The 23,329-nt window shown below is 42.9% G+C and overlaps 1 protein-coding gene across 1 annotated transcript in view; it reads right to left on the reverse strand.

Moving 5' to 3' along the window:
• Positions 1-23,329, reverse strand: part of LOC147665140 (protein-L-histidine N-pros-methyltransferase CARNMT1-like) — a 171,659-nt gene that overhangs the window by 143,810 nt on the left and 4,520 nt on the right. The window contains exons 2-3 of the mRNA XM_086949737.1: positions 10,286-10,478; positions 6,716-6,879 (exon numbers count right to left, since the gene is read on the reverse strand). Coding sequence (XP_086805863.1) covers positions 6,716-6,879; positions 10,286-10,478 — 357 coding nt within the window. The remainder of the gene's footprint in view (positions 1-6,715; positions 6,880-10,285; positions 10,479-23,329) is intronic.

Below are 23,329 nucleotides of genomic sequence, written 5' to 3' on the forward strand. Positions count from 1 at the left end.
TTTTAAGTTTGTACTCATCTTGTCTCATGCTCACTTGTCTTTAACTACCTTATATCAATTCTCTTTACATACTCACATTGCCTTTTGTTTTATTCTCTTTCACCCTTGTTCTCTAACTCCACATATCTTTCAACCTTTGTTTCCTTATTCCAACTCTGCTTTTTTCTTTTTTCTCATGCACCATTTTCTAGCTTTTAGACCCTCTGCTTCGCTTCCCTTTTCCATCTTTTCTCCCTTTTGTTTTCGAAATTAAATAATTTTGGGTTCTCCTTTTTGTTGAAATCAGTTAGTATAACTCACCTTCACTCATTTATCTTTCTTTGTTGCTTCACTCAGTCTGTATCTGACACTCTTTCCTTCACTTTGTGTCCCCTCTCTCCCTCACTCTCTTTTCCTTATTCACCCTTTCCTTATTTAGTTAACCAAACTCACATTCTTTTAGTATCTTACACATCTTTAGTTTATTGTTCTCTATCCTTCTTTTCTGTCACTGAATCTATCCTCCTTTTTATTCACTTAGTAATTTACTCTATTTCTTTTTGACTCAGTCTATCTTTCACCGTTACTTTATTTTCCTTTCTGAATCTTTATCTCTAACTTTATTTCTTTGTAAAATTGTATGATTCAACCTTATACCTGGTCTTTTCTATTTTTTTAAATACACGTTTTAATATTTTTCACATTTTTGTTCTTTCTTTCACAGATTGAAATTAAAAAAATTATAAGTGATGGTGTTAACAACAAATATAAAGTAAGAGTGATGTCACTGACCATGTCATGAGTGATGTAATATGTGACGTCATCAGCAGTGCATTGCAGGCGCGCAAGTTATAGTGAGTCCAACTAACTATAACGTGGGAATTTCAATGGTTTTAGGTCAGTAAAATTTCCAGCTAACTATAACTGGTGTCAAACCGAGGTTCTCAGTGAAAAATATATATATATATATTTTTTTTTATTGCATTTTATATTTTTAGATATTAGTGTAAAGGTGGAATAGTATAAAAGTGGAATATATTTTAAATCGCATTAAATGTCTACTTTTTGAAAGATTGGGTAAAGAGGTTTTAATTATATATTAATGTTAATTAATTTGTTTTTTAATTATATATTATGTAGGTAAATTTATAATAAGGTAAAAAAAAATGTAAGTTTTAAAATATTTAAATTTTATAGTTTGAGGTAATGCATTGTACTAATTTGCACTGTAATGTCATACATACTTATTTAAATGATGAGATTGGCATGTAATTAATTGTATGTTAATTTTAAATTCAAAATTATGTGACTTGAAAACAATTATATATTTTATTATTTTTAATGAGTTGTGTGGTATTTTGTAGGTTTCACTGTTTTTGTTTTAATTTATTTAGTAAACAATGTAATCTTTCTATCAGAGTTTTTAAAAGAAAATATTGTTTTGAACATAATTTTATGATTTAGAGAACTTTTACGGGTGAGTTGAAGTATCCCGTTTATGTTAAAATTATATTCTTTTAATTAATATTAATAACAAAATCAATTTTTAAGTTATTTATATTTTAATGATCTTTTACAAGACTGGCGTTAGAACACTATAGTTGACCCCCAAATGTAAGTATTTTCCCTGTTAGATTGGATTTGGGAGAACAAGTTACTTACCTTGGGTAATGCTCTTTCGGGTAGAGACTAACTAGCTGCAGATTAATCGACTTTTAATATTCCAGAGGCGTCAAGACTGGATCAGGAAACGTTTTCCATCAGTACTTCTGTACACCGAAAGGTGGAGATTTGCGGGTCTGCACTGACACCATTACTCTCCGGACATGAAGTGCGGGGGCGATATCAGCTCCACTCCCATGCACTGATGTCAGTTGCTTACAAGACTTGTTTGCGCCCCCAGACGCAGAGTTCAAAATGCAAATTGGTAGACAGTGTGCAGATTCCTAGACTTGGGATCTTATTAATGGACAGAGTCCAATCATAGAACAGGGATGATGTGTGAATTGTGAGGAATCTGCAGTTAGAGCCTCTACAAGGAAGAGAGTTACCCAAGGTTAAGCAACTTTTACTTTTGACAGGGAATTCTAGCTGCAGATTCCTCACCTTTTGACTAGATACCAAAGCAATACCTATTTGGAGGTCAAATAGCTCCAACGAAGTGCACATCATAAGCCAGGACCAGATTTGGGGGGGGGGGGGGGGGGGGAATAGGGGTTAAAATGTGTTGCAGCCCTTCTAAAACATCGCATCAGTTGCGATTTAAATAAAGATTTTTATTTTATCTTGCAACAGTAAGAAGGCAGAGAGGGCAAAACAGGACATCAAATGTGACTGAAATAAAGCCTTGGAGTGCAAGAGACAGAACAAATAAAGCGTCAGACAGTTCGGCATGGAGGGGGTCAGTCTGGCAAGTGACAAACCAAGGCATAAACTTGTCCCAACAACCGACATACAGTTTTCATTGAGGGCCACCTGGCTGCCAAGACTACGTCAACCTTTTCCAGTGGAAGGTTGGAGGCGTTAAATTGTCCACGCTCAATCTCCACACATGAGGGTGTAAGCTGCGAAGGCCCTGATGCAGAACCCTAGCTGGCTGCTGCAAAAGCGGGTCCTCGTGGAGGAGCAGTCTGATCGGAGGACATATGCTCAAGACCAGGACTTCTATATACCATACTCTCCGTGCCCAATCCAGACCACACTAGGATGACTTTGGCTCTGTCTGTTCTGATCTTCTTGAGAACTTTGGTGAGGAGTTGTATTGGTGAAAAGGCATACAGGAGTCCTGAGCTCCACTCGAGGCAAAACGAGTCGCTGAGCAAGAGATGCCTTGGAAGCTTCAACACGCAAAAGCGCTGACATTGTGCTTTCTCTGCGGTGGAAAACAGATCAAATCAAGTATCTCCCCACTCATGGAAGAGACCTTGCGCTACCTCCAGATGTAACTGCTACTAGTGATCCCGTAGGCGCAGACAGCCAAGTTAGTCTGCACTACTACCAGGCAAAATCCTTGCTGGTCGAGCCACTTCAAGCAGAGCAAGGAGTCCTGGCACAGGGCCTATGACCCCCACACCACCCTGCTTGCTGCAATACCACATTGCAGTGTTGTTTTCCGTCAGCACTTGTACCAGCCTTCCCTTGATTGGCAGAAGAAAAGCAACAGCTCCAAAAGGGTGATGTGCAGCTGGCACTCGGCCGGAAACCAAAAACTTCTTAACTCCAGCTCTCCCAGATGGCCGACCAAATCCAGAAGCAATGCATCAGTCACCACTGTCAGCTCTGGGTGAGGAAGGGAAAGGAATTTGCCATGGACCCAATTGCGGTCCAGTATCCACCACTAGAGAACTTTGGCAGTCTCCTTTGAAATGTAAACGGAGTTGGGGAAATCCCCTTGATATTGTGTCCAATGGGACTTCAGATCCCACTGCAGAGCCCAAATTTGCCACCTGGAGTACTTGCCCAGCAGGATGCTGGGGGCCATCAGTCCCAGCAGCCTCAGAGTCAAACTCACTGAAACTAGGAAAGAGGCGTAAAGATCTGGATCATAACCCGAATATCAAGCACTCTTTCCAGGCAAAAGTAGTAGCATTACATTAGGTAACAGAATCAGCTGTTATTTACAGCACACTGAAATTACTGAAGTGCTGTATCAAGTGCTAGATAAATAAACAAGTTATTTTCAAAAGTGGGCAGCTGCACGATTTACACTTTCTGACTTGGCCCAGTGGCTGGCAGCAAGTTACGTTCATTGGAGGGAGGCCACGCACATTCCCCTTAGTCATTTTCTTGTCTCCAAAAGTCAAGCAAATGTGGCACTGGGGGTGGTGAGGGGTTGGGGAAGAAAAAAAAATCTAGGATGTGCATGCAAACTCTTCACTTTAAACCCCCCACCAACATTAACAGGATGAGCAGGGTCAAACCATACTCTTTGGCCTTGGCTTCCTAGTGCCCAACTTCACCAGTGTGTCTTAGATGTGGGTTGCATGAGGGTATCTTTCTACACACAATATGGGAGTGCACGGCACTCTTAGGTTTTTGGCAGGGAGTGGTGACATGTCTGGAATGGGTCTTGTCATGGGAGATCCCATTTCACCCAAATCAGATCTTACTTCACAGCACCAAAGGAAATGGAGGCAAAAAGTATAAAAGACACCTACTGTTCCTGGGTCTAACATTGGCAAAACGTGATATTGCAAGGCTGTGGAAAGATGTGTTGCAGCCCACAGTGGGCACCTGGATGCAAGGAATGGGGCACTGAATGTGTATGGAAAAAACGGTTTACAGAGCTCTGGGGTGCATGCTGAAACATGCAAAAATATGGGCGAACCACAGAGACATAGTCTTGGCTCCGGCTCCCATGGTGGACTCCCTCATTGACACGGATTTACGAAAATATGGTGATGGATCGGGAGGCTCTTTGCTTTTTACAATGGACTTGTATTCTCCATAAAATAAAATGTAACTTGCTGTTTGTGGGTGGGATGTTGGAATTGTTTTTAGGTAGTCTGTTTCATATGGGGTGGGTGGCGGGTTGGAACTTCACTGCAGGTTTGGCTGGGCCATAATTGTCCAAAAAGTAATGTCAAAACGAACAAGCTTTGGCAAAGCCAATAGGTTTCGCATTTGGGACCTTATAAGTGTTTAGCCATGCAACAGTTGGTGTTGTTGCACCAAGGATATTCTGCTGCATAACTAAATACTTATAGGGTCAAAAAAGCGAGACCTATTGGCTATGCCAATGCTGGTTTGTTTTTTGCTGCGGTTTTGTTTAAATTGCAAGATCTACAATAGCTGGACATGGTTTTTGTTAACAGTTCTTTGCATCAAATGAACTGGTTTTCATTGCTCTGAATGTTGTTTCCATTTTGGTTGTAGGAAGCAGTCATTCCTGGGGCTGTGGGGGCTGCCTAGCTATGCGCATGCGCCGAACTTTGCAAATGAGAAAAAGGCTGGTGCAGGAGCAATTTACAAGTGTCCAGCGAGTGAGCCCCAGGCAGCATGACTCACTCACACAGGAGTTCATGAACTGCACCTGCATACTCAGCATGGTTTAAGGAAACTCGACCCTCTCCCTCCCAGGCATCGAACACATATTTACCAAGAAACTCTTAGAAGAGCCTGCCTGATGCACTGATGGCTGGTGGTGTGTGTCAGGTGAAAGCGTGCACTGACGGCTGGTGGTGTGTGTGCCTGCTGAAAGCGTGCAGACGGCTGGTGGTGCGTGTGCCTGCTGAAAGCGTGCAAACGGCTGGTGGTGCGTGTGCCTGCTGAAAGCGTGCACTGACGGCTCGGTGTGTGTGTGTGTGGTGTGTGTGGTGTGTGTGTGTGGTGTGTGTGTGTGGTGTGTGTGTGTGTGGTGGGTGTGTGTGGTGGGTGTGTGTGGTGGGTGTGTGTGGTGGGTGTGTGTGGTGGGTGTGTGTGTGTGGTGTGTGTGTGTGGTGTGTGTGTGTGGTGGGTGTGTGTGGTGGGTGTGTGTGGTGGGTGTGTGTGGTGGGTGTGTGTGAGCGTGGTGTGTGCGTGGTGTGTGCGTGGTGTGTGCGTGGTGTGTGCGTGGTGTGGTGTGGTGTGTGTGGTGTGTGTGGTGTGTGTGGTGTGTGTGGTGTGTGTGGTGTGTGTGGTGTGTGTGGTGTGTGTGGTGTGTGTGGTGTGTGTGGTGTGTGTGGTGTGTGTGGTGTGTGTGGTGTGTGTGGTGTGTGTGGTGTGTGTGTGTGGTGTGTGTGGTGTGTGTGCCTGGTGAAAGTGAGCACTGGTGGTGTGTGCGCTTGGTGGAAGCGTGCACTGACGGCTGGTGGTGTGTGAGCCTGGTGTAAGTGTGCCCTGACGGCTGGAGGTCTGGGCCTGGTAGAAGCGTGCACTGACGCCTGGTGGTGTGTGTGCTTGGTGAAAGCATGCACTGACGGCTGGTGGCGTGTGTGCCTGGTGGAAGCATGCACTGACGGCTGGTGGCGTGTGTGCCTGGTGGAAGCATGCACTGACGACTGATGGTGTGTGTGCCTGGTGGGAGCAGGAGCATTCACAGTGATAGAAGACACAAATTAAACTGACGGAGAGGAGGGGGAGAAGGGAGGGGGGTAGTGCAAGAAGAGGAGCATGATTACAGCAATAAAAACACAGATGGCAACTGTGCAGGAGCTCTTGAACTCAAGCTGTAGACCAGCAAAAAAAAGCCTCTGGCAAAAGTCTCAGGTGAGACCTAAAAATCAATAAAATGTGTTGGTATTAAAAAATAAAATGTGAGATATGCAATAGTTACAAAGGGGGAGAGGGGGTGTTGGAAGATTATTTTGGGCAGATAGAAAAAAAGTAGGTAGATCCTGTGTAATCAATTTTCAGTAGTTGTGAGAAGACCTATTGGTGAAGCAGTGGATCTCTTATATTTCATTATTGTGTGCTACCTGGAACTAACTTTTATAATTCAACCTTCAAGAAATTACAAATAGCAAAACCAAAGCTTAGCTCCCAGAATCTTAAAGTTAATATGTGTAAACAAGAACACAGCTATATTAATTAACAGCTCCAGAAAACAATTACATTAAAAACAAAAGACATGGGCATTATCAGACAAAAGAAAAATTTGATAAGGAGATTTTTTTGCCCAAACATGAAACCATATCGATTTCATACAATTTCTGCGGTACACGTAGAATACCAGACTACAGAGAACAATATTTTGTCGATACATATTTAAAAGAGCTACAAAGTTAAAATGTGGTTAAAGATACAAGTTAGGTTTTACCATTTGTCTCTGGGAAAGTACTTCATAATTTCATTAATGATTGGCTGATAGCAGGCTTCTCGTTCTGTCCTCCCATCTTCACTCCAATCTCTAATAAATTGTTTAATTGTAGATTTTAATTTGTCCATATCAAACGTGGACGCAGGATAAACTTTTCTGTTTCCCTGTTTCAAACATACACAAATATCAGAAAAATCCAACAGTGTTGAAAACCCTGTCAGCAGGTACAATATCTGCCTCAGAACAAGTTGAGGGGCATTTTTCCAGATTCAAGTATTTGCCATTAACAATGTTACTCTTAGTATTGAACAGAAATGGACAAGTGAAATGAACATTTCTTAAAATACATGTTTCAATAAGCCTTAAACATAAAAGATGCAATTACACTTGATAATATTTACTTTTGAGGAAGCAAAGGACACAGTTAGCCCAACTTTCTGTACTTTATAACGAGGCACCTTTAGGCATATTGCTTCACGTAATCATCTGCAGTAAGAACGAAAACACTCATTCAATGTTAATTCTAAAATAATGTTGACAAAGAGGTAGGTGCCTTTAAAGGATACTATGTATGTATTTCGTATTTACATAGCATAAACCAATGCGAAAGGTGGTGTGGAACTGTAGGAGAGGAAAGACGCCTTCACCTGGATAGGAGGAGTAGCTGGCTCATTGAGGATTATGTATTTATTACCCAATTGTGCAGTGTTCTTTTAAGAGAGGATTCTTACCTAAATAGTAACAGATTTGGTGCAGGCCAATACATATGCGGATATTGTTGGAGATCCTAGATGCATATAAATAGAGAAGGCTTGCTGCTTTGGTTTTCCAGTTTTGAGACTAGGAGGCCACGAACAGAAGGGCTAGAGTCACTTTCTCAGAGAAGTAGTCTTAATTTTTTACAAAAAGAGAGCTGGTACCAGGTCATTTGGTGACGATGTATCTCATGAAAGCCAGAACTGAATCTGGGTTTAATCTGAGTGACTAGGCATTGGGTGAAAGTGGGGTATACATGAGTCTAGGTTCAGGGTGTCGAGGAAAGTTGAGGCTAACTGTTGCTATTTGTTAATGACCAATAGCAGGTATTCTGTTTTGGTGGGGTTAAGCTTGGGATGGGTGTTGAACATGGGGGTCTTGTATGTAGTTCGTGTATTGGTAAATGTTGATGTTGCTAACCAAAGCTTTCTTCCAAAATTAAAATACACTAAAAGGAAAATATGTTTACATCAGTCAGTAACAACAATATAGGGCATTCAAGGAAAGCAGAAAATCAGGGCTGCATTGCACCACAGTTTTACCCAAGTGTGCCTTTATCATTATGTACAATTTAATTTTTCAATCCATCCTCAGAATTTACTCCTGCTGATTTTAAGGACTGCTTCAAAGTACAGTGGGTTTGGGAAATGGAGACTAAACATAACAATATCATGCAATCAGTTCCAAATAAACAAGAAAATGCATTGATCTACACCTTACCCAATGACAAACACTAGCCCAACACTTCAGATGTTACCTCCAGAATTAGACATCACTCAAATCTTTGCTTCCAGCAGTTGTAGCACATTCCTAGTAAGGTATTGGGAACTGGACAATATGCCATGTGCTTCTAGCAGGCACTGCAAACACTCCTGTTTGCAGATATGGACACACTACTTGAGAAGACTTCCTATCACTGATATGCAGACTGTTCAGTGGTAACACAAAGTCCTTTTCCTGAGGTTCACTCACAGCATCCAACTGTTTGGCATATTCCTTGAGTACTGTCATGTTGCTTATCTACTTTGGGAGTATCTGCTATTCAGTCTCTGAGGAGCTAAAAGGCAAGAGCAGCGTGAACAGCTGCAGGCGACTATGTTGTACAGGGTGTGAGTCACGGTTAAGGCTTGTACAGCTGCTGCACATTCTGAACTTGGTCTGTATGTGTGAAGGAAGCTTGCACTACTCTATGAAGTGTAAGAGCGTGTTTCTCAGAAAAATTATACCAGAACCATTTATTTTCACTACATAACAAACAGGTTTTTTTGTTTTTTACAATGCAGGTTAAATGTTGTTGCATTTTCTTAAGAAAACATTTTACATTAAGAAAAAATACTTTTCTAGCAAAAACTAATTCAGAGAATGTAAATGCATTCATGAACAAGACAGGATCTACACTTACTGTACAACTAATGATAAATGAAAGATAAGGGTGTTAAATAGCAAAGGCAAAGAAGTAAATAGGACAAAAGAGGTACAAGTAGCTATTACTCGTCTCTCCTGCACAAATTAGGGCCACATATTAATTAACATACATTAAACAATTGCAACAGTATAGATATAACCTTCAACTATATAGAGCATTCTCTTTAGGCTTGCTAGGTTTTAAAGATTGTTTAAACATGCCGCATAACTTTCCAATTATCACTGCAAGAAATTTTGTGAAAAACACCGAATGGATTTCTCTAAAATTGCATTATAAAGGGGCAGCTTCGATATTTAACAGGGGAATTTCATCTTTTAAAAAAAAAACAAATGTAAATGAAACTATGTATAATGTAGAATGCTCGATTTTTTTTTTCTTATACTGGACCTCTAGTTCGAAAAGTCAATACTGTTGTTGGCCTAAATTGTTTACTGGCTTTTGGTCTAAATTATAGCAGCTTATTAGAAGACAAAATAATTTCTCCTCCAAAATTTATTTTTTACATGACCCAATAAAACTTTTCCCCAAACTGTGTTTAGAAAAAAGTTTAATGGGCTTTACAAGGGGTTTGGTCTAGGAACCACAATTAAAGAGGGTTTTTAGATATGTGGCTACGCAATAAAGGACATACATGGGCTATAAACTTACGTATGGCAAATTCATAAACAGAGTCTTCCTTACCAGAGTATAACTTAAATCAATGAACGAATAACTGAGTCCCCCCCTAACCTCACCAATTAGCACAATATAGTACAATTACGACATAGCACTGGAAAATCAGGATGCTAAATTTGGAAAGATTTGCACACCTCATATCAGACATGTTGGGGTAGCATACTGTTATTTGAAAATATGAGAAGTGTAATACGGAACAAATATGAAATAGTAGCATTTGTAGGTTAAAGAGAGGGCTGAGCTCTGCAAATCAATCAAATGGCAAAAAATCCATGACGCGATCTTTGTTGGACTTGGGTTAAAGTGTTCAAGAGACAAGTAGAAATTAAAATGAATACAACTGCAAGGAAGACTTATGAAAGCATGGCAGTTTAAACAATGTCCTGGGAACATCCCTTACAGTCCCATTAATAATGAATATGCAGTTCAGTTTTTGCAGAGGTAATGGCAGTCAGAGGGGTGATAGACCAGGCAGTGCCGGCTATCCTGTAACTAAAGAGCTTTATTCATTTTTTAGATTAATTTCTGTTTGTGGGATGAGGAGAGAAATTTAGGGGCTTGGAAGCAAACCAGTCCAATGCTTGCTAAATAGTGGATCCTTGCATTTGAATTGTAGGCTGTAGTGGTACACAAGATTAATTGTTACACAAGGAGCTCAACGAGTAACAAAATATTAATGTTGATATAGAAACAGGCATGCAAGTTGTACATACTTCTCCATACTCTTTATTTTCAAACATGTGTATACAATCCTCCACAATGGCCTCCAGGATCTCCTGATTGTGATCTATACATTGTCGAATCCTATCCAAATGAGGAAAGAAGTCTGGAAGAAGATTCTGTTGATTATCAGGGAGGGATCGGAACTGCCTTTCTGTTCGGTTAACTCGCTCACGAATACCGGTTCTGAAAATTAAAACAAAATTACATAATCACTGAATAGCATGGAGCTAACAAAAGCACCCACCCATCCACTTCATCTTCATTCACTTTTAAAGACCAATGGATGTAAGTTGACCGTGTTTAGAAGTACTGCATTTCCAGCTTGCATACTGTACTTTTGTTCTTCGAGAGGTTAGCAAAAAACAACTAGACAGTACAAGAGAGGCAACACAAAGTTTGGGGATCTGAATGGACACATCACCACTGTTAGAAATGGGGGGCTCTTGTTGGCAATGGTTTGAACCATGTCCAAGTAGGGACCCTTTCTTCTAGTTAGGATAAGGGAGTTACACTCAAAGTCTCCCCTGCTCATCCCCTTGGTGCTTGGCACGAGCAGACAGGCTTATCTTAGAGGCAGTGTGTAAAGCATTTGCACATAACCAACACAGTGTAAGCACTACAAAAGGACACCACACCAGTTTAGAAAAATATCTAATCTTTTTATATACTTAAGACAAGACCAAAAACGATAACAAAAATAAACGATACAGTACTTAAAAATCTTCAGTTATCAAAATAAACTTGAAATAAAGTTCCTTGAAGTCGATAGCTCAGTCTGAGGCGATCATGGCCTCGTAAACAACAAATTCCAAACAGTTCTGGTTGACCACGGCGTTGCGGGCCAGCTACGGTGTCGGGAAGACCCACAAAACAGTACCTTTAATAATACAGGGCGTCGGTGACCTCTTGTTGAGCTCCGAAAGCAAGGCGTCAGTAGGCGTCTGTTCCGGAGGTCGAAGCAGGAGTCGTTGGGCCCTTGAATTCACATGCGTTGCTGATCGAACTTCTTGCGGTTGAAATCAGGGTCGCTGGCGTCGGGTGCTGCGGTGCAAAGTGCACTGGTGCTCGTCGCATTGCTGGCAAGTCGTTGTGCAAGCAGCGGCGTCGCTAAGGCACGGTTGTCGGCTGACAAACTGGAGTCAATGGCGCCGGCAGGCAAAGGTTGCGGTGCGTGATAAAAACACTGCGTCGTGTAACTTACAAGTGGTGCCCTCGAACCACGGTGCAAGCAGTGGTGTGGATCGGCACCGTTGGGGATACCAGGGCGATGGAGTGAAGCGAGGCAGTGCGGTGTGCGTTGCCCATAGGTCGCGGTGTAAGCGGCGGCGTAAGCGGTGAGACCAGGGTTGCGGTGCTGCAGTGCCCTCTGCGGTGCCTTCAGGAACGGTGCCTTCAGGACACGGAGTAGGCAGTGGCGTAGTAGACGTGTCGGGTTGCCTTTTCTTCTGTTGCAGCACAAAAACACACTGACCCCAGTGCTGAGAGCAGAAGCACTTGAAGTCTTTGCTGTTCCTGAGACTTCTTGAACAAGGGGGCAAGCTTTACCTTAAGCCGTTGGAGAAACTCACAAAAGATTGCAAAAAGTTCAATCCAGTCCGTTCACTGCCCAAGACAGAAGCAGCCACTGCAGGCCACCACAGCAAAGCACAAAGCAAAGTGGTAGTTCCTCCTCACAGCTTCTCCTTGGCAGTCTTTGTTTCAAAATAGTTCTAAAGTTCTGGGGTTTGGGCCGCAATATTTATATCACCAAATCCTTTATTCTCTTAAGGCAGAGTGTGCCTGCCTCCCCAGACAGCACAGACGACTGTGCGGAGACACCGACGGATAGAGCGGTGCTCCTACAAACCTGAGCTGCAGCCAGGTGGGGTGAAGTGCTATCACCACTACAAATGGTATGTGGTTGATTATGAAACCTGAAAATTGCAGGTGACTGTTTTTAATTTTTCACTTCATAAGCAGTAGTTTCCATCAGGTCCTGAAGAAAGCATTGTAACTATTCCATCTTAAATGCTGAAACATGTCGACCAACATTGCTTACAGATATTTTGTTAAATCTGTATTTTCACTGTATTTTTAAATTTGGACAATTGAGAGATATCATTAAAATTAACAATCTACTCAGCCGATCCAATTTTATTCTTGCACTCACATGTATTGTTTAACTCACTTTTTGCACTGCTTATTCAGTAACCACAAATAGGTTTATATCTTTGGAACATACCACCCCTCTTGATAACACATTTATTTAAATACTACACATAGCCTTAAAAACATCATTAGGATGTGCTGTGTGGTCTTGTCTCCTGGGCAAGGAGAACCCAAATGATGTTAAATAGGGCGGTACAGAATGGTTACTGATGGGAATTTTTGCCCATTCTTAACTATATGTCACACTATTTTGCATATTGGGTCTCCGCTGCTTTATTTGTATTTTGTTGGGGTTTGCGTCCTCAGTTGAGCCTTATATTTGACCTTTTGAAACTGTTTGTGATAAGTGGGTCTGTACCCATCCCAAATCAATACTGTCCTCACTGTTGCAGCTTCCTGGCAGGGGGTTGAGATGGCATTGTGCAAGGCAGACCAGGCTTATTCAGGTGCAAGGAAATCTCCTCCCACTACTCTAAATGCAGCCCAGTCCTGACCGATCAGGGTCTCGGGAGCCACTGCCCCTCCCCAGCCCCTGTCATCCCAAAGACAAACAGTCAGTCCACAACCCCAGCAGAGGCACACAGGATGGCCAAGCAAGAAAATACCTACTTCTAAAAGTGGTATTTTCAAACAGAATGTAAAAATCATCTTCACTAAAAGATGCATTTTAACATTCGGAGTCCAGACATACTAAACTTTCATTTCCTACCTTGTTCCCAAGGGTAGTTATGTTTTTAAGATGGTATAAACAAACTTCCCATTCTGTCCTATGGGAACATGCAGCCTTGCAATACTGACAAACGAAATACACTAATTTCATCACAAGACTGGGGGCTACATTATGCAATAACTTTTATTGCTGCCTAGAAATGCAGCCCTTTAAAGTGTAACAAATACATCATAAGCAAAACATTCCAAATAACATAACAAGGAGTCATAGCAACCAATTATCTTCCTCTTATTCGCTGCTCCTGGACAGCCAAGTACAACTTCTTGTACCTCCTATGACTGATGTTTTAGAACTGTTTATATGTTTATTTAACTGCTATCTTCTATATTAACCAACATTTAACATATCTATATACAATACTGTTAATTGACTGTATTTTAGAGTGTTTTGCACTACAGTTAAACCTTCTAGTACGATCGACCCATCATCAGGTAAGTCCTTCTGCTTGTCAAGGATTCCCTTCCAGTTTATGGTTGGGCTCCTCTTTCGTTTAGCTTAACGTTTAAATTAAAAAAAAAACTTTTCTTTTAATCTACTAAAATGGACTCGTTAGCTGAAGTGAAAGCATACCAGCTCTTCCCTTCTCCTCCGATCCCTGGTTAACCTTCTTTTTCCCCACAAGACAAAAACGGAGCAACCCTCCGACTCGGCCACACTATTATACATTGTTTTTTTTAACTGATAAGGCTCGGCGCTTACTTACAAATGCCAGACACGCTTCATTAGCAAGAAACCCAGTCTCTACAACAAAGCTGAAGCTTGCTCTTACGGCCTCGCACTTCGGGATCCTTCCGGCTTCCCCGGAGGAGATCCGTTCGTAAAATTAAGTGCTTCCCCCTTCAAATATGACCCGCAAAGCAAAAAATACCCGACGTGAAGGCCCGTTTTTGACTCGCGCTGTGCATCTCCATGGAGACATACAGCGCTGAGCCAACGGATTAAGATCAGCCGTTTCCACTTCCGGTACGCCCAGCTTTTTTTTCCTGCGGCATGTTTATTTTAGCGAAGCTGGGCTTATTAATAGCTCTTTAATATTAAACAAATATGTTTTAAGGAAAGCCTTAAAGGAACAACTCACATTGCAAAAATGGGGAATATTAAGACAATATGTCTCAAAGTGAGACAGCCCATAAATGAGTCCCCACTCACTGAGAACTCACTCATGAACCTCTTATAGAGGCAATTAAAGACATCCTTAAAGGAAGCTGTGGAGGCAGCACTCATCAAAAGAAAGAGGAATACTCATGGCGAAGACCAAGCTCTATCTTCAGATGAAGAGCAAGACACTGTTCCAAGGAAAGGCGGTAAGGCCCTTAAAAAATGTAGACACCTTGAGCCTCACGGTAGCCTGCGCGCGACTTCAGATGACAGGGTTTTATCCATTGGTAGCCTGTGCGCTACAAAAGACCTAGGTGCCCCGAGCGGCACACAAAGAACGATCTACCTGAATGGCGCAAAAAGCACAGGTGTCCCTCGCAGCACACAGAGATCAGGCGTACCTCGCGGCACAATAGACCTCATGGAAGATGCCAATGACTACCAGTCCCCAAATGCCATCAATGATGAGGCAGATGAGTACATCTTCAACCTCCAGAATTTATTTTATGATGACCTCCTCGATGAGGAACTGGGGCAATCTACCTACAACTCTAAAATCATTAAAGACCCAATAGGGTCTGAGATGCTTAACCCCCCTCCCTGGTTACCCACCCTAGAGGTTCAGACTAGTGGCCCTTAGATCATGTGGCCAAATTTATTTATTAGGCTTGGATTAGAAAACCACTTGAAAGATTCTCGAAACCTCATGAGGTCAGAGTGCCCAAGACCTTTAACAACAAAGCCTGCATGATCCCCAACATCGACCCCGAACTACTCCCCTTCCTATTTAAAACCGGGAAAGACCCTCGCAAGGGCCTGGAACTCTGCCTTAAGCAGTGCCAGGAAAAGCTCCTTGACACACTTGGCCCCCTTGCTAGAATCCTGGACCTAGCCGAGGAATCCTCCATGAACTGTGTTCCGGTGGATACCGAACTCCTTTGTGGATGGAGCCAGCAGGCAATCTGCCTCCTTGGAAATGCCAATGCCAACCTGGCCTCCGAGAGATGTAGAGCCATCCTAATGTGCATGAATCCCAAATTGGTGGATCTAGCAAACAAAGATGTCCAAGGAGACCTAACGGCCTACTCTTTGGAGAGACCTTTATTAAATCTCTGGGTAAATACGTCTCGACATTCTCTGCTTTTAACAAAGCACAATCCAACATGAGGTAAATGTTCGGAGGCAGTTTTTGGAAGGATTGACGGGGGGGACCGCTGCCAGCACGGATTCAACAGGTACTCACACCCAAGCAAACGCGTTTATTAGAGATACTACTGGGGAAACAATAACTTCAAACCCCAGAGAGGCTGCAACAATTGAGCACGAGGCGGAAACAATCAAGGTAGATTCCAAGGAAAGATCTTCTCTTCCTGGTTCTTCCCTCCCAAAGGTAGGGGGGGGGGGGGGAGGCCTTTTCCTTTTCAGCCACAATCGGTCGTCCGTAACGAAAGACGCCTGGGTCCTACAGACAGTAAAAGGTTTCAAAATAGAGTTCATTACTACTCCTTACCAGACCAAACACCCCAGGGAACTTACCCTAAACCAGGAACAATTCTCCCTAGTAGACGCGGAGGTGAGCCAAATGTTAGCCAAAGTAGCGATTCTTATCTTATCAAACATCGGTCCAGGCTTTGTGAGCACAATCTTTATTGTAAAAAAGAAAGAGAAAGGTTGAAGTTCAGTTATAAATCTAAACGATTTGAATTCCTTCCTGGTATACAGACACTTCAAAAATAGAGGAGGTACATCTTCTGGGAGATATCCTTCAAGAGAAAGACTGGCTCATAAAACTAGACCTAAAGGACGCCTACTTTACTATCCCTATGGGTCCAGATTCTTAGAAATACCTACGGTTTGTATGGATATATATAACCAATCAATGTTGAGGTCTTCCATTCGGCCTATCCTCAGCTCCTTGGTGTTTCACCAAGGTCCTGAGACCAGTAGTCACCTCTCTGAGATGAAGAGGAGTTTGTTTTATTATCTACCTAGACGACATCTTACTCCTGTCCCAAAGCAAGGAAGAATTACTGAGTCACATAAAATGGACTGAAGATCTCTTACAGAGTCTGGGCTTCATCATCAATGTACAGAAATCAATTACGACCCCTTCACAAAACCTAGAGTTTCTAGGTTTCCAGGTGAACACACCTCTAGCTCAGTTACAACTCCCCTAACTAATACAAATAAAGAAAGAAGTTTCTTATGTCAAAGGACACAGGGAGCCTGAGGGAACTTGCATGGGTAGTAGGCCTCCTCTCTTCATCCAGTCAGGCAATATTTCCCCGGCTCCCTACACTACAGATCCTTACAGAGACTAAAATCTACAGGACTGAAAAAAGGTATTTGGTATTCATACGCTGTTCCTCTGTCTCTGGAAGCTCGGGAGGACATCCTATGGTGGCGTAACAACTTAGACAGTTGGAATGAGAAAGCAATATTTTGGAATACCCCAGATCACACACTGGAATCCGATGCGAGCAACCTAGGCTGGGGTGCCAGACTAGGGAAGCTAGAAACCGGGGGAGAAATGGTCCCAAGAGGAACTCACCTTTCATATAAATAGTCTGGAAATGTTAGCCAGCTTAAACGCCCTAATGAGTTTCAAGTCAATCCTGAAAAACAGTGTAGTTCTTATCAAATTAGACAACTTTACAGCAGTCTCCTACATAAACTGCTTGGGGGGGGGGGGGCGAGGGGGGGACCAAAGCCGAAGCTTCTAGCAGATCTAGCCAAGAGGATTTGGTATTTCTGCTGGAATAAGAAAATAATTCTGAGAGGAGAATTCATCCCAAGTTATTTAAACACAAGGGCAGATTGGAACTCATGGTTCCCAAGAGTCACCAGCGACTGGAAGCGGAATCCTTCGATCTTCCAGAGAGTTCAAGATCTATGAGGCCCTTTCGAGATAGATCTTTTTGCCAGCAGACTGACCTTTCAGATAGATCATTTCTTCAGTTGAAGACCAGACCCACTAGCAATTTCAGTGGATGCTCTTCTCCAACCATGGGACATACCAAATTGCTATGCCTTCCCTCCTTTCGCACTAATCCAGAGTTCTCTTGAAAGTTTGAATGGAGCGTTGCCGCATTGTTCTAATTACTCCCTTTTGGAATTCTCAAATATGGTTCCCAGGCATGATGGAATTGGCGATAGACACTCCATGCCTTAGCCAAGAGAATTTAGATCTCCTTCAGGGCCCAGAGGGAGAGGTACACCCTCTTCTCTTAGAAGGAAAAATGAACCTTCTTGCCTGGAAATTTCAGGGGTTCAAGAAGATACTCAGGTCTTTCAGGAGAAGCTAAAAACCTTTTGGACGAATCTTGGGCTCAGGGAACAAGGAGGAGATACACCGGTGCATGGAAAAAATGGTGCCTGGAACGAGATATGGATCCCGTGGACGCACCTGTTGTAAAAGTAGAAAACTACTTAGCAGACCTTTTTAAAATCAGGACTTTGTTATAGAACACTAAATTGTTACAGAACAGCAATTTCTGTAGGTCATTCCTTGTTAAGTGACTTCTCTATTGGTACTGACTCCTTAATACGTAGAGGGATGAAAGGAATAAAACTCAAACGTCCACCTAAGGCCAAATATGATTCATTATGGAATGTAAATCTTATCTTCGAACTTTTTGCATCTTGGCCTGATAACTGTTCCCTTACAAGGAAACAACTTTCCATTATGTTAGCTACACTACTTGCCTAATATCTTTCAGACGAGTGTCTGACATTAAAGCATTAGAAATATCTAATAGAATGTATTCTCCTGATGTTTTAGTTCTTTTCCATCAAATAATACACCAATGTCTGAAAACATTTACTACCCTTTCTTTTTGACTATCCCAAACTTTGTGTGTAAGTTGCATGAAAGTGTATGAACAAAAAATGAGTGTTTTTAGACCTTTGAATGAAAACCAATTACTTTTTTTACACTATCCTAGCACAGTCAGATGTAATCATGCTTATCACAATAAATATAAATATAAATATATATATATATATATATATATATATATATAAAAAATGCAGCAACAATTGTTCTTCTTAATCGTTTCAGTCTTTATTCCAGTTGATCCGGCCAACACGCGTTTCGTCGCTTAATGGGTAGGTCACCAGTGACTTCATCAGGGATGGAAAGACCTATATACATCGTGATGTGACAACATCACACGTTTGTTCTCCACATTTATGATGAGTTCGTTTGTGAAGAGAAACCTACAGTCCCAATGTTAAGTCAAATGTCAGACACCCAAAGATTGTGTGTGTGTGGGGGAGACAAACGTGTGTACTTAAAGCAGCTGACTGGTCAAATGCTACCACGTTTGTTAAATTTGATCTTAAACCTGTGGAACATGTAAGCAATGTAGCATTGCAGAGCTTTAAACTTGCATTATGTAGCCTCCGGTCTTGTAATGAAATGACGATTCTCCAATTATACAGAGAGAATCTTGATTTCATTAAAGACAACAGAGGCTGACATTATCCCTCCCACCTCTCCCTGGTGGATGATTTATTAGATGTTGAATATTTTCTTGTTGTCTGAGCATCATTATTCTACGTACATAGAAAATGTTCCTGTTTGTATTCCTTTTCTTTTTCAGACTCTACATCCTTGTAACAAGCATTTGCAATGCAATAGGTCTCGCATTAATAAAGTTTACAGTGAAGGGTTGCTCAAACCTGTCCTACACATGAAGATCTAGAAGCACAAGGCAGCATCATTTGAGAAAAGCAAAGGTAACTTTAGAGCTCAGTTTCCTTGGACATCTAAATGAAAACAAATGCTGATGTGTGCAAATTGCAAATGAAGTTTGTGGAAACCAGATGAGAGGAGGGAGCCAATGTAAACATCATATATATTCAAACTGTACGATAGGTATTTGTATATTATGCAAGAACAATAATAACATAGCCAGTAGCAAACAAACAGTGTGGCGCACACCGATAATTCACGTGTAAGTCATACAGAATGTTGTTTTGATATAATAAATCCAAGGTTAGCAAGGATTTACCTCAGTTGATTGTGGTGCGGGAGACCGTTGGCTGGCTAAGACCATCTGCAGTAAACTATCTCTCCCCGTGGACATGTTCTTTTGGCTGAAAATGAGATGCGATTTACCTCCAAACCATAATGTGGCTCGTCGTAAAGACAGACCACATCTTTTTCATATTTTACTGTTCCCAACTCTGAACTACCGACAGCTATGGTAGAAGTAGGAAACCCACAAGCCTCAAGGGTCGGCGAGTCAGCAACTCGTAAAGTAAGTGATGTACTGAAAATATGTCGGCATTAAATGGAATGACGTCTACTTGGGGTCAGAAATAGTATGGATGATGGCAGATATCTTTAGACTGAAGTTAGCGTGGCTTACAATGCTGAACATAGATGCGTTGAACCATGAGCTCTGTACAAGTCAGAAATGGTAAATTCTCTCTATTCACACAACACCTGTCCAACAGTAATGCTAGCCGACAAATGAGCTAAGGCATTGGGTAATAACGAGACTTTACCATGACGAGTGTAGACATGTAGTGACACAGACATTAAGAAATGCATTGGCTCTATTTCACAGCCAACAATTTAAGTACCAGTCCTGAACAAAAGGCACCTTCATTAAACAAGTGGCGCGCACGTCGCACCTGTGTGGGCACAATCATAGCTCCTCCCACGGCCTATTGGTGTCGATAACGAGCTTGGTGCGCGTAATAGACACCAATAGGCCATGGGAGGAGCTATGCGTGTGCTTCAGGCCAATTGTGTGCAGTCTTTTAAAAATAAGACGCACGCAAAGGCCAATGGGGTACCACAAAAGGAATCGCACACGCACGAGCGGGTCGTGTACAATTCCTAGGTGACTGCTAAAACCCCGTTTTTAATTACACAATGCCTCACGCTGCGAAGCACTGCTTACGCAGTGCAATGCAGGGCGAGAGCCCTAAAAAGCTCAGGATGACGTTTATTCTGGAAGAAGTTGTCAAACCTTTTGCAGCTCTAAGGGAAAGACAGTTGGTTGCCATGAAGCCTTGTTATGTTATTTGGAATGCTTCTGATGTATTTGTTACACTTTAAAAGGCTGCATGTCTAGGCAGCAATAAATGTTAATGCATAATGTCAGCCTCTGTTGTTTTTAATGAATTCAAGATACTCTCTGTATGATAATTGGAGAATCGTCATTCACCACCAGGACATGTCACACACATCAGTACATGTCCTACCTCTAACATACACAGTAACTTGGGCCTAACTTAGGGGTGACTGACATGAGGAAAAAGGGAAGGTTAGGGCCCGGCAAGTGGGCGCACTTGCCAGGTCGACATGGCAGTTACAGACTGTGCACAGACTCTGCAGTGGCAGGTTTGAGTTACCTTTTCAGGGCTACTTCTGTGGGTGGCAACACCAGTTTATTTATTTTGAAGGTTTTATATAGCGCTGGCTAGACACGGTGGTAACAGAGCGCTTTACATGAGTATCAGACCATAGTTGCAGGTTACATCGTTATAAATGTTAAGCAGTTGTTAGAGCATGGCAACATAGTTACATCTAAGGTAGAGATGGACAATAAGGACATATACGTAAGGGAAAAAGCAGGCAAGGGGAGAGATTCAGTGAAGGGGTAGGAGCAGGGGAAGTAGAGAATGAAGGAGGGAAAGAGATGGGGAGGGCAAGATACAACACCCTGGAACGAGAAAGGGGAGGGTGACGGGGACACACTCCGGTAGACTAGTCAAAGCTGTGTCCAAAGTCCAGTAAACTGTGATCCCAGGGGAAGTGGTATCATTTCCCCATCTCGGTTGCAAGAGGTTCCCTTTATGCAGTGGACTCTCTCAGAGGGGTCTTGAAGACTTCAAGGCCTACATACTGGATCCTTACCCAAAAAGGGGAGAGGGAGTGCTTTGGCAAGGGGTGCCATACCATACCTCAACTGTGAGTGGCTCCCTTGGCACTGTGGACTCTCTGCGGGGGTCGCTGAGACTCCAGAGTATAAATATTGGATCTTTCCCCAAGGGGAGAAGGAGTGCTTAGTCAAAGGGCACGAAGGACAGGGGGCTGGGTGGTGAAGCAGGCAAGGGGAGAGGGGATAGGAGCAAAGGAAGTAGACAAAGAAAAGAGTACTAAATGTTATTGTTATTGTTATTGTTATTATGGGTTTATATAGCGCCGGGTCACCTACAGGTCTCAGGGCACTTTGACCACAGAACATAACATCCAGGAGAGAGAGAAGGTGGAATGCCTAGGCTGGGCTGAACGATGTTCGGAACAAGCTGGTCTTCAGGGCTTTCCTGAAGCGGAGTAGATTCTCCTCCTTTCGGAGAGTTTCAGACAGGGCATTCCAGAGCTTCGGTACTAAAACCGAAAAAGATCTGCCTCCCATTGTGGCCAGCTTAAAGCGAGGACATACAAGGAATTTGGCATCAGAGGACCTAAGATTTCTTTCCGGCCTATATATCTCGATCCGTTCCTTGATGTAGGTCGGGGCCTTCCCGTAAATGGCTTTGTGGGCTATGCAGAGGCTTTTGAAAACAGACCTCTGTCCAATTGGTAACCAGTGTAGGTCTTTTAACAATGGAGAGGCATGGGTTCTCCGCGGGAGATTGAAGATAAGTCTGGCGGCGTCATTTAAGACTACCTGAAGTCTGTTTGTTAGTGTTTTTGGCAGGCCTAGGTATAGCGCATTGCCGTAATCGAGTCTTGACACTATAGTGGCCGAGACCACTGTGCGTAACATCGATTGGGAAAGAAGAGGGGCCAGTTTACGCAGCTGTCTTAAAAGACCTGTACAAATGCCAACCACTGTGGAAACCTGGTTGGTCATTGAGAGGCCACTGTCCAGTTTAATACCCAGACTTTTGACCGTGGCTGCCGGCTGTGGGGTTGGGCCCAGCTCCTGGGGCCAGTACAAGTCACTCCAGGAGGTGCACTTGGATGGTATTATCAGCACCTCTGTCTTCTCCGGGTTGATTTTGAGCTGGTTGATGGACATCCAGTGGACCGTGTATCGGAGTATATCTTGCGCATGCAACTGGGCATGTGTTGTATCATCTATGCCCAGCAGCAGCTGCGTGTCGTCAGCATAGTTGAATACTCGGCAGCCCATTCCCGCTAGTGTGTTAATCAGGGGCTGTAGATATATATTAAACAGGAGTGGGGATAGTGCTGAACCCTGGGGGACACCACAGGTCAGACTTCCCACTCCTGATACACTGTCTCCCATCTGGATTCTCTGCGTTCTCCCAGATAAAAATGAATCCAGCCACCGAAGGGCTAGGCCCTGAATCCCAAACCCAGCCAGCCTGTTCAGCAGGATGGGATGGCTGACAGTATCGAACGCCGCCGATAGGTCTAACAAAATCAGGGCGCTCGGTCTTTTGCTGTCAGCCATCCTTCTGAGCTCATCCAGCACCGAGAGCATGACCAACTCGGTGCTGTGGTGTGCACGAAAGCCTGCTTGCCTCTCATGGAGTAGATGGTTAGACTCCAGATAGCTTGACAAAGATTTGAGTACATGCTGTTCGAGTACTTTAGACAGGAAGGGCAGCTGAGATATAGGTCGATAGTTTTTTAAAACATTGGGATCTCCCCCCACTTTTTTTAGCAGCGGTCTTACACGGGCTTCCTTGAAGCCAGTTGGGAGCCTGCCAGTACTCAGGGATTTATTAAGTATGGCTAGAATATGGTTCTCTAGGATTGGTCCTGCCAAGCGGAAAATGCTTGGGGGGCATGGATCTGCTGGGGAGCCAGATTTCGTCTTTCTCATCAAAAACTCAAGGGTTAGTGGATCCATGGGGGGAAATGATAATAAGCCGCTAACCGTTGGCATTAAATCGGTGTGCTGCTCAATTAAGCTGCACCCCGTGCTTTTTATTTCACGCCTGATAATGTCAACTTTATCCAGAAAGTATTTCTGGAAGGTGTCACAGTCTATGCTGCTTTCTGCATCTTGGGCTCTTTTTGTTAGTTCTTTCAGAATGTTGAATGTTTCCTTTTGAACATTATTCGCCTTATTTATACGAGCCTCGTAGAAAGCAGCTTTAGTTGTCTGGATAGATTTTTTGT

The sequence above is a fragment of the Lissotriton vulgaris genome, unplaced genomic scaffold (genome assembly GCF_964263255.1).
Source record: "Lissotriton vulgaris unplaced genomic scaffold, aLisVul1.2 SCAFFOLD_1042, whole genome shotgun sequence".
Classification (NCBI taxonomy): Eukaryota; Metazoa; Chordata; class Amphibia; order Caudata; family Salamandridae; genus Lissotriton; species Lissotriton vulgaris.